This window comes from Herpailurus yagouaroundi, unplaced genomic scaffold (genome assembly GCF_014898765.1).
Source record: "Herpailurus yagouaroundi ecotype Mexico unplaced genomic scaffold, PumYag 159, whole genome shotgun sequence".
Classification (NCBI taxonomy): domain Eukaryota; kingdom Metazoa; phylum Chordata; class Mammalia; order Carnivora; family Felidae; genus Herpailurus; species Herpailurus yagouaroundi.
Genome location: NW_024412400.1, coordinates 64,807,122 through 64,823,541, shown reverse-complemented (window position 1 = coordinate 64,823,541; position 16,420 = coordinate 64,807,122). Strand labels below are relative to the sequence as shown.

The 16,420-nt window shown below is 41.0% G+C and overlaps 1 protein-coding gene across 7 annotated transcripts in view; it reads left to right on the top strand.

Annotated features, from left to right (window-relative positions):
- The window catches only part of PLD1 (phospholipase D1), a 211,065-nt gene that overhangs the window by 134,697 nt on the left and 59,948 nt on the right, over window positions 1-16,420 (top strand). For all 7 annotated transcript variants that reach the window (XM_040480751.1, XM_040480752.1, XM_040480747.1 and 4 more), the window contains 3 exons: window positions 4,126-4,254; window positions 4,999-5,117; window positions 6,985-7,098. In XM_040480751.1, coding sequence (XP_040336685.1) covers window positions 4,126-4,254; window positions 4,999-5,117; window positions 6,985-7,098 — 362 coding nt within the window. The remainder of the gene's footprint in view (window positions 1-4,125; window positions 4,255-4,998; window positions 5,118-6,984; window positions 7,099-16,420) is intronic.

Below are 16,420 nucleotides of genomic sequence, written 5' to 3'. Positions count from 1 at the left end.
ACATATATACACATATACACATATATACACATATACACATATATACATATATACATATATATATACACACAGAAACATATACACACACACATACACATATACACACACATATATACACATATACACATATATACATATATATACACCTACACATATATATGTATATATATATGTGTGTGTGTATATATATATATATATAAAAGCTCCATGTGAATTTGTGTTGGAAAAAAAAAAGCAAGGTTCTGCTATTAATGAAAGGAGTTTAAAGAGCACAGCTCTACATTTAAATTATGTAATGATTTAAACATAGTGTCTCATAGGACTTGAAACCTGATTTAAGCACAGAGTAACTCTTCATAAGAAATCTGAAACTGAATATTTGCTTGAGTTAATAACTTCCTTTCCTGAGGCTACAAACTGGGTTAGCTTCTTAGTTCAAATCAGTTTTACTTGAACGCAAAAGACCACGATGACCTGGGCTCCTAGTGAACCTTACTGGCTGTGGACAGAAATTAGCGTGGAGCCATGTGCAAGATCACTATGGGTTAATTAGATAATGCACTAACAGGAGGATCCAAAGAGGGCTCTGTGCTGAGAACAAAGAGCTCCGTGTGGGGCTCCATCTCAAGAATCTTGAGATTGTGACTTGAGCTGAGGTCAGAAGCTTAACTGATTGAGTCACCCAGGTGCCCTGGTAGATGTTATATCTTAGGACACATATGTGGGAAGTGCCAAAAGTGTTTATTTCATCATGTCAGATGTAGGTGTGGAATGAGGTAGATGCATAGAGGTCTATAATTTCTTATTCAAAATTCTAGAGGTCAGATGTGCTTCAGAAATTAGAAAATTGCAGATTTTAGAAAGGTAATGCAATACCTATACTCTATATTATGTTATACTGCTTGCAGGGTCTGGGAAACACCTAAACAGATCATTTATATTTGTGCAACACCAGGTGGGTTAAATAAAGATTATAACTTCTTGTCAGTTCAGGTCAGATTTTGCTAGCAAATGAGCTATGAGAAAAACATTTGAATTTTCAGAGCTTTTGGGTTTTGGAATTATGGATAAGAGTTAGTAAATTTTGTGTTTAGATTGAATTGGTGGGATAGATCTGTACCTGTAATGGAAGGTTTTGAAGGTCAGGCTGTGACCTTGAACTTCATCTATCAAATGTTGGAGAATCCCTGGTGGGTGAGGGATGGAGGTGGGATTTGGAGAAGACAGGTGGTGGGGAGTGGGTGGAGAGTTAAGGGTGGTGTTTTACTAAGTTACACTACAGACACAGAGAGTCTGACTAGCTTGTCCCAGGAATGAAGTGAATGGGAGAAACTTTTTCCAAAGGAAGAATCTGCAGAATTTCAATAGGATTTGGGAAGTGGTGACTGGGAGGTAGGTGGAGAAGAGAGCAAGGAAAAGAAAGGAGCCAAAGTTGATCCTGAGGTTTGAGCTTGAGTAACTATGAACAGAAAGCAGAAATCTCAAGGAAGACTTGATTTTGTGGGAATAATAATGATTCTAGTGTTAAGCACATGGTTTTAAGGTCTGGTGGGACAACTGGGTGGAGAAGGTTGAGGGAGGCTTTGGAAGGGGCTGTGGATCTGAGAGCCAAAGGAGAAGCCAGAGCTCGAAGAGCACATTTAGAAGAAGATTAGGGAGAACTTTGTGAAGGAGGAGGGACTAGGAAAGAAGGTCAAGAAGCGGGGGTTGCAGTAATGGTGTAGGGGATGCAGCCTTGGCAGTCAAGAGACCATAAAAAGAAGAGAGGAAGAAGCAAAGCCAGGAGGACACCCTTTCTATGAACTTTACAGCCTGTGTCTGGGCCACTGAGGGATGAGGATTGCAGAAAACTGGCATAAAACCTATGCCAAAGACAAGGCAGGTGCAATTATGAAATCAGCTGGAAGCCAAATGCAGACCGAGGAGGACCCCTCAGATCAGCATGGCTGATGTAAAAAGCCTCTCTTCCTGCTCGTAGGTGCGCATGCACTTCTGGGCAGCAGTCACACTAACTATGAGTCCTTGGCTGTATTGCCTTAATATTTAATTTGTTCTGGGGAAGACTGACTTATTTGGAATAATTTAGGCCATGACTGAAACCAAAAAAAATTTGAATTATGAGCAGGTTGAATCCAATCAGTACCAACACAATTTTCTGAGATGAGAATTTGCTTTGTTTTGTTTTTCTTATCATAACTGATTGTTAGGTGAAAGTTGATTTTTAAACACATGTATGCATATAAATGTTAAGCTTTAGCTTATGTATATATTACCATATATATATATATATTTTTTTTTGGAATTTGACCCATGATTTACCTCATTCTTTGTTCCTGTTTCCTTTCTATCTCTCTTTTTAAAAAAAAAATATAAAATGCCATGCTTATTCTAAAGATTTTACAGGTGAGCAAACAGATTGCCAGTACTTTAGCCTTTCAGTCTCAACAGAGCAGGAAAATAAATCACTGGGAGAAGTCAATAGAATGCTATTTTTAACATTATTTAGTTTTGTTAATATTTAGCACTTTTAAGACATTTTTCTTTTATAGATTATGTCAATAACCATTGAAGGTTAATTATTCAGTTTAAGTTAGAATATTAGCAGTGTGTGTGTGTGTGTGTGGTGATTGTTTAAAAACCTTTGTTCTGCAAGTACGTATTGATTGCCTACTGAATGCCAGGAGCTACACCACACAGTGAAGGCACACTCTCCACCCCGAAGAGCTTCCAGACTCGTGGGGAGCATCCGTGCACAATTGTGTCACAGAGTCCGAGGCACCAGGGTGTACAGCTACTGATGGTTCTACGGCAGCGCTAGTGGTAGCCTCACCCTTCTGGGATCTGGGAGGTACCTGTAGGGCAGGTGACAGCTATTGTAGCTCTAGAAAGATGTGGAGTTGAGGATGAGAGGGAGGGAAGGGCATTCCGGACGGGAAGGAATAATGTGCCAACTGTACCAAGGCGTAACAAACCACGCCTGTCGAAACACTGGGAGAAAGGTGGTGTGCACGGGGCCTGGGTTGGGGAAGAACAAGGGCCAGAAAGGGAGATTGGCATCAGTTTGGGAAGAACCTTCTGTGCACACTCAGCTTTTAGGACCTGACTCCCCGTGGGCAGGCAGCAGGTGATCTTAGAATGCTTTTAAGCCAATGGTATGCGTTTTAGAAAGACCATTCTGGGACAGGTGGTGGTAGGGGGCTGGTCTGCTCCTCTCACTGGTACGTGCTACCATTTATTCATTCAATGAATAGTTTTGTACCCAGCGTGTTTGTTAAGTGCCTCTTTTGTGCCAAGCGCTGCTTTGTGATTTGTAGCTCTGCTTGTCTTCCTGCTTAGTTGTTTATGTGGCCACCATATCCCATAAATGTACAAACTATTTCCGTCAGAATTAAGTAAAACGGTCCCGACAAAGCTCTTTGTGAAATGCTGCGGTGGGTTGCTGCTTTTGCGCCTTATGTGATCATAAGCTCTGTGTGTTCTTGTGATATTTATTATGGATGTCATTTATGACGTTGGGAGTATGGAATGTTAGAGCCAAAGATCTTAGATGCCATCTAGGCCAAATTCTTCCTTTTACATGTAAAGAATTTATGACCCAAAAAGATGAAGCTCAGTGTCAGTCAGCTTGACAATCCCAGGGCAGGAACAGGGGCTGTGTGCTGATTTGAGGTTCTTGATTCTGAGATGCAAAAGACAAAATTATGTATTGGGCACGCGCCCTGTTGGTTGAAGAGAGCCAAGGGTATGACTTCTTCATGGCGTCTCCCATTCATGTTTCTCTGCCTGACCTGGCTTTATTGCTCTCTCATAGTCCCTCTCAGCAAGTTCTTTACTCATGGTTAACTGTGTGATCTGTTCTTCAGTCACCTAGTAGATGGGGAGAAGAACGTTGAATTTCACTGTCAAGTAATGAACCTGGTTATAGCCCCCACTACTCGCTAATGGTAAACTCGTACGGATTATGAAACCTCACCAGCCCACAGCCTCAGACAGAATGAACACATGCTACCCTAGTTCCAAGGCTTAACGATAACAACAGTTCGGAAGTCTCTAGCCATTCAATAAATGAGACGCGAGCCTCCCTCCCTGGGGCCCACCTGAACACAGTCTCTGCTGCCTTCCCAGACACCAACTCCCTCCGCAGTTTACAGACAGGCATGGGAGAGCTCCATGGGGAAACCAGGTTCTGGCATGGAAAAGACTACTGCAATTTTGTCTTCAAAGACTGGGTTCAACTTGATAAACCTTTTGCTGGTGAGTACCGTGGTCGTGGGTGGCTGCTTGTGTTTTGTCTTTTACTTGTCAGCATCTCAGCAAGTATGCATGTACGGGATATAATGTCCTTTATTCTGCTTTGTTTTGTTTTGAATATTTGGTAAAACTTTGGGGACTATGATCCAGTCATACACACAAGGACATTTCCTTGTAAGTATAATAAGAAAAGAGCATGAAACATAGCTTACTGTTTGAAACCTCCAGGTTCCATCAAGGCATATTTGGGGGGTAATAATCTGTAATTCTGCAAGAGGTGACTTCCTTTGATCTCCTTTTCTGCTTATCATCTTCATCTTCCAGCATTAAAATGACCCATTTTCAGATTATCACTGTGCTTATGTGTCTAAGAGAAGAGAAAGACAGAACTGTATATACAGCCTGAGGTTATTTCAACAGGATTTAGAAGAAAAATGTAATATTAACTACACAGCCTTAGATAATTTACACCAATTCACATCTTGCCTTGACTAGTGATTATGTCGTACTAAGTGAAATGGAAACCTGTTGGGGGAGGAACTTGGGGGACCGTGCTCCTCAATGTAATAGATAGCTATGTTTTTCTTGGCTATAAAGGTATTGTTCTACCCAAACCAAGTAATATACGCATTGTGAACGTTACCATGTTTCCTTTTACATATCATGGTTGGGGTGAGTGCTGCAATCAGATGGCTGTGTCTGTGGCACAGAAGTTAGTGATGATCCTTGCCCGGGGCACCTGGGCAGATTTCATTGACAGGCACTCCACTCCCCGGATGCCATGGCATGACATTGCCTCTGCAGTTCACGGGAAGGCAGCTCGTGACGTAGCACGTCACTTCATCCAGCGCTGGAACTTCACGAAGGTAGGTGGATGGTTTTATCATGATTCCGTCCACGTGAAGAGAAATAGCCTGGAAGAGGAGGAGCCCAGAGGGTTGGCAAGAAGGGGCTGTGGTGGCCCGTCTGCTCTTCAGTGCCCGGTTGCCAGAGAGCCGGGGTCTGTGGGCAAAAGAAAAAGAAAATGTCCCTGAACTTTCATACCACAGGCAATTCGAAGCACGGAGAGATAGGTGCTACTTTCAGGGCCTGTTGTGATCTTTTTAACATTTTGGATGCTCAGTGTTGATTAAGCATCTGGTTTGGACTGATGGTCACCTAGAAGGCCGTTGTAGGGGGCAAGGGCCTTGTTTGGAGGAAAGAGCTCGAGCTTTCAAGTCCTTCTCGTCCTGGCGTTGTACTGGGTTCATACTGGTCCAGGCTTCTGGAAGGAGATTCTGAGCAAAGGGAAGCAGCGTGAGAAGATAGAGCCATTTTCCTTTTGTCCAGACTGTGACGTCTTTAGTACGCCTTCATTACATAGAGGAAGAACTCAAGTGCCTACCATCCTGGTGTCATTAAGCTTCCATTTTGTTTACTATGAATTATGACAAGGCATTAGCGTCCTTGATAATTTGGGACAAAATTATTTTATCAACAGCTTAGAGTCTCCCCTTATTTTTCATTAACGTGAGCTTTCGTTTACATAAACTTGATAACCTCTTAGAAATAATGGAAATATTTTGAACCAAAATTAAGGGAGCATGAATGAATAAATGAAGGGACATTACTTTTAACCTGCTAGTATCTGTGATTGGTTTGGGGATTTCTGTTGCTTGTATACTCCGTTCCTGGCAGGATAAATTGGTAAGCCCCAAAAAACTTTTTAAAAAGTATACAACCTTAGGGCGCCTGGGTGGCTCAGTCGGTTAAGCGTCCGACTTCGGCTCAGGTCATGATCTCACGGTCCGTGAGTTCGAGCCCCGCGTCGGGCTCTGTGCTGACAGCCCATTTCAGATTCTGTGTCTCCCTCTCTCTCTGCCCCTCCCCTGTTCATACTCTGTTTCTCTCTGTCTCAAAAATAAATAAACGCTAAAAAAAAAAAATTAAAAAAAAAGTATACAACCTTTATCTCAGAAAATCTTTTTTGGGTACTTACGTTAAAAAGTAATTCAACAAGGTAATTTATTTGGACATTGCTTCTAATAATTCTGATAAAATGGGAAATAACTGAAGTGCACATCAATAGGAATTTATGACCTATGGTTCTTCTATATAATTTTCTTGTGAAATTATTAAAATATAATATACAGTTATACATTGCTGTGACAGGACAGTAAGAAATCAGTTTACAAAAAAAATACAATTTTTGGAATTATATACCTCTATAACTCTAGATGACACTTAGGCTTTCTTTAAAAATATAAAACAGTAGGGGCGCCTGGGTGGCGCAGTGGGTTAAGCGTCCGACTTCAGCTCAGGTCACGATCTCGCGGTCCGGGAGTTCGAGCCCCGCGTCGGGCTCTGGGCTGATGGCTCAGAGCCTGGAGCCTGCTTCCGATTCTGTGTCTCCCTCTCTCTCTGCCCCTCCCCCGTTCATGCTCTGTCTCTCTCTGTCCCAAAAATAAATAAACGTTGAAAAAAAAAAAATAAAAAAAAAAAAATAAAACAGTAGATGCCTTACTCCAGAAGGTAAAGGAGGAAGGGAAAAAGGAGTTCTCTGCCACTGGAAATAGGAACGAGCACAAAAATAAATCATCTATTGCCTCTTCAACTAGAAACGTTCACTGTTAACATTTGTCTTTTTCAAATGAATCTTAATTTCTTTTATAATCACAAAAGTAGGGAGGAATGGAGCTATTTTCTCATCTGGATCTTTTTTTTTTTTTTTTAATCTGTTTTTCTTCATTTTAGATAATGAAATCAAAGTATCGGTCCCTTTCGTATCCTTTTCTGCTTCCAAAATCTCAAACAACAGCCCATGAGCTGAAATATCAAGTGCCTGGGTCTGTCCATGCCAATGTACAGGTAAGTCTGGCTTTTCTTTTACACCAAATGCTCCTGGGTAGACTTACTCTTATTAGATCAAGTGCCTAGTACATCGGCTTCATAGTTTTCAGTGAGTGCCACTCCAAAACGTATCTGAATAGGCCTTGTAAAACTTAGTATTATATTTCCTGTTTAAAAATCTATTCCATTTATCCTCTTTTTAGAGCTCTTTTTTTTTTTTTAATTTTTTTTTTCAACGTTTATTTATTTTTGGGACAGAGAGACACAGAGCATGAATGGGGGAGGGGCAGAGAGAGAGGGAGACACAGAATCGGAAACAGGCTCCAGGCTCTGAGCCATCAGCCCAGAGCCCGACGCGGGGCTCGAACTCACGGACCCCGAGATCGTGACCTGGCTGAAGTCGGACGCTTAACCGACTGCGCCACCCAGGCGCCCCTAGAGCTCTTTTATAAATATGATCAATGCACATTTTTCCTTCCTCAGCACGTGTTACATCTGTCACTCGTCTTTTATTCTATACTGTAGGGTGTTCATCATTATCTTTACATGTCCATCTTATTTCATCTGTATTATCAGTTTCTTTAGTGACACACTCATGTCCTTTATGCCTCTGTTCCTCCCACTGTAGCTGTCATAGAGTCTTACACATGGTAGGTGATTGATAATTTTCTCAGCTGATATAAAACAATCATTAGGAAGCATGTCCCTTATGAGAGTGTCTCACAGAAAGCATATTCATTCTTTTTTTGATTATTTTTTTAATGTTTATTTAATTTTGAGAGGAAGAGAGAGCATGAGCTGGGAGGGGCAGAGAGAGAAGGAGACACAGAATCTGAGGCAGGCTCCAGGCTATGAGCTGTCCGCACAGAGCCCGATGTGGGGCTTGGACCCGTGAACCGTGAGATCATGACCTGAGCTGAAGTCAGATGCTTAACTGACTGAGCCACCCAGGTGCCCCAAAAGCATGTGCATTCTTAATCTATATAATCTTTCATACATAAACTGTAAAAACATCAAATGCTCAAAAGAATTTATATTTCTGTCTTTTTGCTTCTTCTTTTTTTTAATACGTTTGATATTATCACTGGTGGGTTGCAAAATGACTTAAAAGGGTTAATCAGGGGCGCCTGGGCGGCGCAGTTGGTTAAGCGTCCGACTTCAGCCAGGTCACGATCTCGGGGTCCGTGAGTTTGAGCCCCGCATCAGGCTCTGGGCTGATGGCTTGGGGCCTGTTTCCGATTCTGTGTCTCCCTCTCTCTCTGCCCCTCCCCCGTTCATGCTCTGTCTCTCTCTGTCCCAAAAATAAATAAAAAACGTTCAAAAGTAAAACTTTAAAAAAAAAAAGGGTTAATCAATCTGGAATAACTCACCTACTTTTACAAAATATGTTTAAAAGTTTCTTTGTCCTCCATTTATAACATTTGCTATAAAGGGCCTGGTCTTGGTTCCCTCAAAAATGTTTTAAGTTTACATGTAAATGAAGAAATCTTTATGTCACAAGGATTCTAATAAATGTGTTCATAATTGGAAAATGAGGAAATAAATAACCGTAGAAAAGGCCAGTCAAGGAAAGGCTTGTCCTGTAATTCCTCCTGAAGTGACTCTAGCAACCTGACATGCAGTAAACCTGGGACTGATACCAGTTAAGCACCAGGAATGTGGCTGATACTTCATATCTAAGAAGCTAATTATAGGTCAGTCTAATTTTAGTTCCCTCATTAACCAAAAGCCTTTTAGAGGCGTTTTTAATAGAACATGGAATTTGCTTATTGGAGTCGCATAATTTTACCATATCCCATCTAGCCATCTCAAACTACAAATTGGAAAATTAAGACCCAGTGGGGCTAGAGGACTTGTCTGGGGTCACCAGCTAGTTGGTCGCCAGTAGAGTCGGAGCTTGAAATCCTGTTATGGTCCATTGTTACCCCAGCTCAAGTAAATGAGATCATCAGGGGCAGAGCTCGGATGGGCCACCTTTGGCATTGCTTTTTGTTCAAGGTCATCACTATCAGCATCAAAAGTATTGTTTAAGTAAAGATCCAACAGTCTGCTCCTGGCATCGCTAATGTGGATTTATAGAATCTGGCCATGGACTCTAGTGAATATGATTATATATATGAATGAAATGCCTAAATTAGTTACTTTGTACTATATACAAGTAGAGGTATTTGTATTTAAGAAGTAAAAAGACTTTCAGGCCATAGATCAAATAATAGAACCATCAAAAAGATAAGCCACTTGAGAAAATATTTGGTTATCCCAGGCTATAGGAGACAACTAATTTAAGCTTAGAGGCACAGATATATATATGCATTCATATGAAAGTTAATGAATATTTTATGAACCTGTTTAATTTTATTCTACTTGGAGGGAAGAATTACCCATGCTATAAGATAAAATAGGAGCCTTCATGTTAAGAAAATAAGATAATTTAAGATTTGAGACGGCATTAAAATTGACTCAGTGATCAACTTATCAAAGTCAGCAGATGCTAATTAAGCATCTGTTAAAAAGGAATTTCTGGGAATTGTACATTTTTGTGATCAGCAAAGGAAGTTTTATCCAATGTTGCATGTACCTATATCTTCTACTATCCCTCGTTAAAGCCCTGTTTTACATATTCTCATCTGGTCCCCCCAGCAAGGTACATAGTTACTCTGCATGGTCTAGTCTATAAAATGTCTCCCTTAAGTCACTTCTCTGCATCACTGGATATGGTGTTAGAGATGGGGCTGGATCTGTGATATCTCCTGATACGCTTGTATGTTCATCCTCAATCTGCTCTGGTTGTCCTGGACTCAGAAACCTGTAAAGCCAATTGATTTGAAAGGAAGTCCACCAAGACTTATTCATTAATTCATTTATCCAGGCAACATATGTTTATTAAGTGCCATCTGTTTGCACAGTGAAGTCATCAATGCATACTTGAGTGCTGAGGAAGACAAAAGTTCTCTGCCTCTGGAAACATAGTTAGCTGAGGGAGAGAAAGCTGCCACGTGGAAATATTCAGTTAACAATGCTAGGTGTGGCCTAGGACTAAATGCCAGCCTGAGAGTTCGGCAGTAAGAGTGAGAGAACTGTGTGGGTGTCTCCTGTAAGGGATAAGCCTGCCTGCTCATCCATGGGGGAACTGACTGCCGCAGGCCATTTGCTCTTGAAGAGGGAGTAGATGAAGTTGAGGTGGCATAAGGCCAGATTAGGGATGCCCTGGACTACTGACCTGGTTAATTTGGACCCGATCCTGGAGGCATAAATGAACTTTGGAACTTATTTTTCATCCAGGGAGAAGCACGATACAGGAATGCTTTACGAAAATTAACTTAGATCAGAATCTTACAAACCCAGTTTTCTCGTGAAATGCTAATAGCTCTTCCACAAAAAAAGATTCCACGGACAGATAAATTTTTGCAGATTTTTCAAACCCAGAATTTCTTAGTGCCTTTGTTATGCTAATATGCAGCATGGAATCACTAGGAATGAATGTGCTGTGAGAAACTTCCCAAGCTAAATTGACAGAGGATCTCTCTCATTTTGTCGCATGTCTATTTCCATCTCTGAACAAACACACTTTGGGACCTAAAGTTTTTACATGGGAAGAACTTAGATTAGAAAGAGAGCGGAAGCAAGGAGACCAGGAAGGAGGCTGTGACTTTCATTCTACCATCTACAAAGTTTGCATTTATAAATTTGTGTTCCTTTTCTTAAAGAGGACTCCCCCCACAATTTCAAGTGTTAGAACTCACAAAACCTGGGTCTCTACTGGCTGCCAGGAGTTGTTTTTCAGACCTGCCAAAATAAGTTCAATTGTGAAAACAGTGGGCGCAGCCAGACAGTGCAACTTTTTGAAGTCAGGAAAGTCTGAGATGACCAGAAACCAAAAAAAAGAAAAGAAGTGACCCTGCTCCGTTTCTCCTTTCCCGTAAAGTTCTGACCACGGTGTTGTTTCACTTCACATTTACTGTCTCTAAACGTTATTCATCTTGTCTAGACATTATTGTTTTCAAGTCATGAGTGTATGGAGCTTAGAGGCCAAAGGCAATAATCTGGCTGAATCCCTGGTGTCCCAGAGAACCCAGGAGAGAGCCAGGAGATAGGACCTGGTTGTGAAGTAGGCAACTTGATTTTTTTTTTTAATTGAAAAAAAATTTTTTTAATGTTTATTTATTTTTGATAGAAAGAGAGAGAGGGACACAGAGCAGGAGCGGGGGAGGGGTAGAGAGAGAGGGATACACAGAATCCAAAGCAGGCTCCAGGTTCTGAGCTGTCCACACAGAGCCCGACGTGGGGCTCGAACCCATGAACTGTGAGATCATGACCTGAGCCAAAGTCAGACGCTTAACTGACTGAACCACCCAGGCACCCCAGCAACTTGATTTTTAAAGGGTTTACTGTCCTATTTCTAGACCCTTCACTCTCTCAGCTATTGTGTGGCAGTGGCCATATAACTCTTACATACTCTTGGTTGAGAAATTTAACACTGTTTAGTAAAGTTCTTTCTTAGGGCTATTCTTTTTAAACTTTTAATTTAATGTTTGTTTCTGAGAGAGAGGGAGAGAAGAGACTGAGCATGAGCAGAGGAGGGGCAGAGAAAGAGGGAGATAGGGAATCTGAAGCATGCTCCCGGCCCTGAGCTGTCAGCACAGAGCCCGATGTGGGGCTCAAACTCGTGAGCTGCGAGAGCATGACCTGAGCCGAAGTTGGATGCTTAACTGACTGAGCCATAGGGCTATTCTTTTTAACAAATTTTAATATGATTTCTAACATAGTTTATTGTTCATAATATAATTTAGAGACCACAAGGTTAATTAACTCAAAGGGAGCAAGGGGCTGGAGCAAGGGGAAGAGGTGGAATCTAGAGTCAGACTGGGTGCAAAGCCTAGATTTGCTACATGCTAGCTGTGCAACCTTGGGAAAATACTTCCCATCTCTGTTTGCATTTTCTTCATCAATAAAACAGAGACCATAATAGTCTCTGCTTCATAGGGTTGTGGTGATGGCTAAATAAGCAAACCCATGCAAACTACTTAGAGGAAGTACACTTATTGTGGATTATATCGATACTACCTTCAGTCTTCAAGCTTTCCCTAGTGTTTTCAAGACTTTGGAACAAAGAAGTTAACATTTTTCTGGATGGGTCGCTAGGCTACTTCTGGATACAAAGTCTTTATACCATGTATTTATTGAAGGGGAGAGAAGCATTTGACATAATAAAGTAGATAAATCATAGGGGCAATTTGTGTTTTTTATTGGAAAAAGGGAACCCGATTATTTAATTTTTTTGACACACAACCATTGGGTCCAGCCATCCTTGGTGATTCCACACCAGCCCTGACACATAGCCGTTACAGAAGGCTTGCCACAGCCTGCCCGGGAGACTGGAGCCAAGCCTGCCCCCACCAACACAGATTTCTGCTACTGAAAAAAAGAAAGGAGAGGCGAGGGGAGGCGAGGGGAAAGAAGAAAAGAATTCATGCTGACTTCAGCAACTTCCACCAGCACTTTTAGAATAATCTTGGGTGTTTCCCCTCAGAGCTGGGCATTCTCAGAAGCCTGCCAAGAACATTGAGAGAAGACAAAGCAGGAGAAAGGCATGGGGCAGAGAATTGGAGGAAAGACAGTTCTGAAACTGCTTATGCATAGACTGTATAAAAGAACTTGTTTTCCCCCTAAAAAGAACAAACTAGATTCCTGAATGCTATCACTGCCACTTCAGGTAAATGACCTAGACAGAAGACATTTGACATGTCTATTAAGGTAAAAGAAAAGCCTGATGCCAAATTGGCACCAATATGGAATCAATATAGGCAACAATCTTTTTTTATTAAATTGGGCAGCTTCGTGCAGAAAAGCTATCCCTTAGACAGTCATTGTTGGGAAGTGCTGCCAAATTGAGGGAAATAATTCCACTGGAGTTAGGTCTTTGATCTCTTTGTCTGTTAAAAAATACATTAAACAGAAAAGAAACTAAACAGGCAAGTGTGAATGACATCCAAATTATATTACTGGAAAAATGTGTTTCTGCACTTGGGGAGAATGGCCAAATGACTCTCCAAAGGCTGTCCATGTAGGAGTCAATGTAGATTTCAAGGGACCACAAGAAGTTTTGTATTGTGAAAAAATAAAGTAGGTAGGTGAGGATAAAAAGAAAGCCACTTCACTTACTTCTAAGGCAGTTTCCTAACAGGGAAGCTGTTTTCCATTTATGGACTGGGTCTTCATGCAGTAGCATTTCTGTACTTGCTACTTCGCTGGAGAAGCCCCGTGAGAGGGGAATGTTTACTCCCTGTCCAGCACTGCATTGAGCTTTTTGAGGATTATCTCCTTCAATCCCGGAAGGAAGAGCCTGATAGTATGAGGCAAATTCTTGAACTAATTCCTATTTCTGTGCCTGCTGTGCCCTCAGTATGGACTGGCAGAGTGAGGGCCAACAGTCTGAGTGCCTCCCTGGTCTCCTGGCCCAGGCCACCAGTGACCTCTGCTTGAGAGACATATGAAAAGTGCTCTGGTCCTAGCAGTCTCTGGTCCATGATTGACTTGGGAGTTTAGGGAAATAAAAAGAAATTAAGATATGTGCTGAATTTATAGGGAAGCAAAGCATAATAGTAAGAGAAAAGCAACTTGGGACAAATACTAAGGAAGTTTTGAAAGTTTTCCTTCAAGAAGAGACTTCTGTATATTCAGCTTAGGCCCACTGTATATAAGGGGATCAGGGCTTGTGGATAAAGAGAAGGTTATCTATCTGTCTGTCTGTCTGTTTGTCTGTCTTTACAAAGTGATTCCCCCATTCTGTACATTACTCAGTACTCACCGTGATAACTATGGTCACCATGTATCGCTGAACATTATTACAGTATCATTGACCATATGTGACTTATTTATTTTATAATTAGAAGTTTGACCTCTTAATCCCCTTCACCTATTTCACCTGAGAAGGCTATCTTTAAAAAAATAGGACATGGTACAATGGAAAATAACTGGGTCTAGTTACGGTTTTGAGGCTAAAACATAAAATTAGAAATATGCTCTTTTTATATACTTTAAAATTGTGTATTCACACTTGAGGTTTCAAAAGTGAGGGTTAGATTTGATTCTCAGTATATACTTGGGGTGGGGAGTAAGATAAGGCCCATTTCTGCATGTGTGAGCAAGGGTTTGAGGCTTGTCTCCGTTACATTGGTTTAAAACAAAAATTCAGGCCAAGTTGGTCAGATCAGTTAAGAAAAAGGGGAGAGTAAATCTTAAATTTAAAAAGAGTAAATCTTAAATTTAAAAAATTGGTCAGTCACAATGTGTTTGACCTACGTGGCTCTTTATAAGCTTTCTAGACCATCAAGCGTTTCAAGCGGATCACCTCAGGGTCCCTGGTTCAGGGGTAGAGGCAGGACCAAAGGGAAATCTGTGTTTTTAGTATTTTTTGTGGTGATAGATTTTAACTAATTAGGACAATAGTAAATGAATAGTAATCCCAAGTTACTTTTTCTTTGTATCACTTGAAAGATATGTTCAAGTTTAATACAAAATGATGACTTGTTAAAGTTAGATGAGTTTTCAGGGTGAGAAAACAATGCAGGTCTGGACTCTGACAATCGAATTGGTAATGTGGAACCCCCCTGTATAGGGGGGCAGCCTCCACATGCTGAGGTTTAATAGGCATTAGGGAGCTCCCCTCCACCTTGCTTATGCTGTCCTTCACGTTCTTCTTTTGGCTTACAAACATACTTATTTTCGGGGCGCCTGGGTGGCTCAGTCGGTTGAGCATCGAACTTTGGCTCAGGTCATGATCTCATAATTTGTGAGTTCGAGCCCCGCGTCGGGCTTTCTGCTGTCAGTGTGGACCTGCCTTGGATCCTCTGTCCCCCTTCCTCTCTTGGCACCCCCTCTCAAAAAGAAATGAACATTACAAAAACCAAATATGTTTATTTTAAACATTTAAAGGCTTCCATGAACGGAAACATTTACCATTACTTTCACAGGAAAGATGGTAAATACATGACCTGCATACATTGCCTTCATGGCAGCCATTGGCCATCAACCTTAGCTTCCCTCCCCAGTGTCTCTGGTTCCAAGGGAGACTCTTTTCAGCATAATTGTCCAGGAAGCCACTTTAATTAGACTTGAACCCTATTTGGCACTCCCAATTTATATCTTATGTTAATGGTTTGTTAAATCTTTGAATCGGGGCAAATTTTGAGAGTGAGAAAGGAAAGAAAAGTATAAGGTTTCAGGATTTGAGGGGAAGACTGAGAAGTTACCACCAAGGATGGTATATAAATTTTGCCTGGAAGTTTTTAGAGGTAGAAATCCCATAATCAAATACTATGTGCCACATACCTACTTCTTTTTGTGTTTGTTATGACATTTATTTTTTTACCCAGTAGCTGTGGGGTGTGGAGGTGGGAGGAAGGGAGGGGGAGAGAGAGAGAGAGAGAGAGAGAAAGAGAGAGAGATCTCATATCTCAGTTGTACAGTGGAGGAAACCGAGTCTCCCTGATATTAAAATGACTTGTTCAAGGGGAAAGAGCTAGTAAGGGCAGAGGTGTAACACAGATCTCCAGATTTCCTATCTGTCCAGTATACTCTGCAATTTCATACATTGTTCCCAGAGTTATATAGAATCAAATCATTATGTGTAGTGTAAGAATCTTGTCAAGGTGGCCTGCATTTTCAGGGCTATGCCCCTTAGCAATAAGATTCAACATAAATTTGAGTGGACTAACAATGGAAACTTCCATTTGTTCAACACTGTGTTATTTCTACTGATGGACAATAATGCAGTTCCTTAGAGATTATGAATCAAGGTATTTTCCCCGTGTGGATCATATTTATTTAAATTTTCCTTAGGAGTTTTTTTTTTTTTTTAAAGAGAGAAAGAGAGAAAGCAAGTGGGCAGGAGCAGAGAGACAGGCAGAGAGAGAGAGAGAGAGAATTCCAAGCAGGTTCCACTGTCAGTGCAGAGCCTTTGCAGGGCTTGAACTCACGAACCATGAGATCATGACCTGAGCTGAAATCAAGAGTGGGACGCTTCACCGACTGAGCCACCCAGGTGTCCCCATTATGAGTTTTCTTTTGAGATATTTGCCTATTGCTGTTCACAATTAAATTTTCCAACTGTACATATTCATCTGATAAAATTAAGTAAATGTTTCGAGGAAAACTATTTTGTAATAAATACCTCATAGTAAATAAAGGAATAACATTTTGAGGATAAAATAATCGATGATGTTAGTAAGTACTAGTTTGAATTTAATTAGTGTTATAGAGGCAATTTTTAAAGCTATTGATTAGATCAAGAATTTTACCAACTTTTATATATAACAGACATAAAACCAATTATGTACTA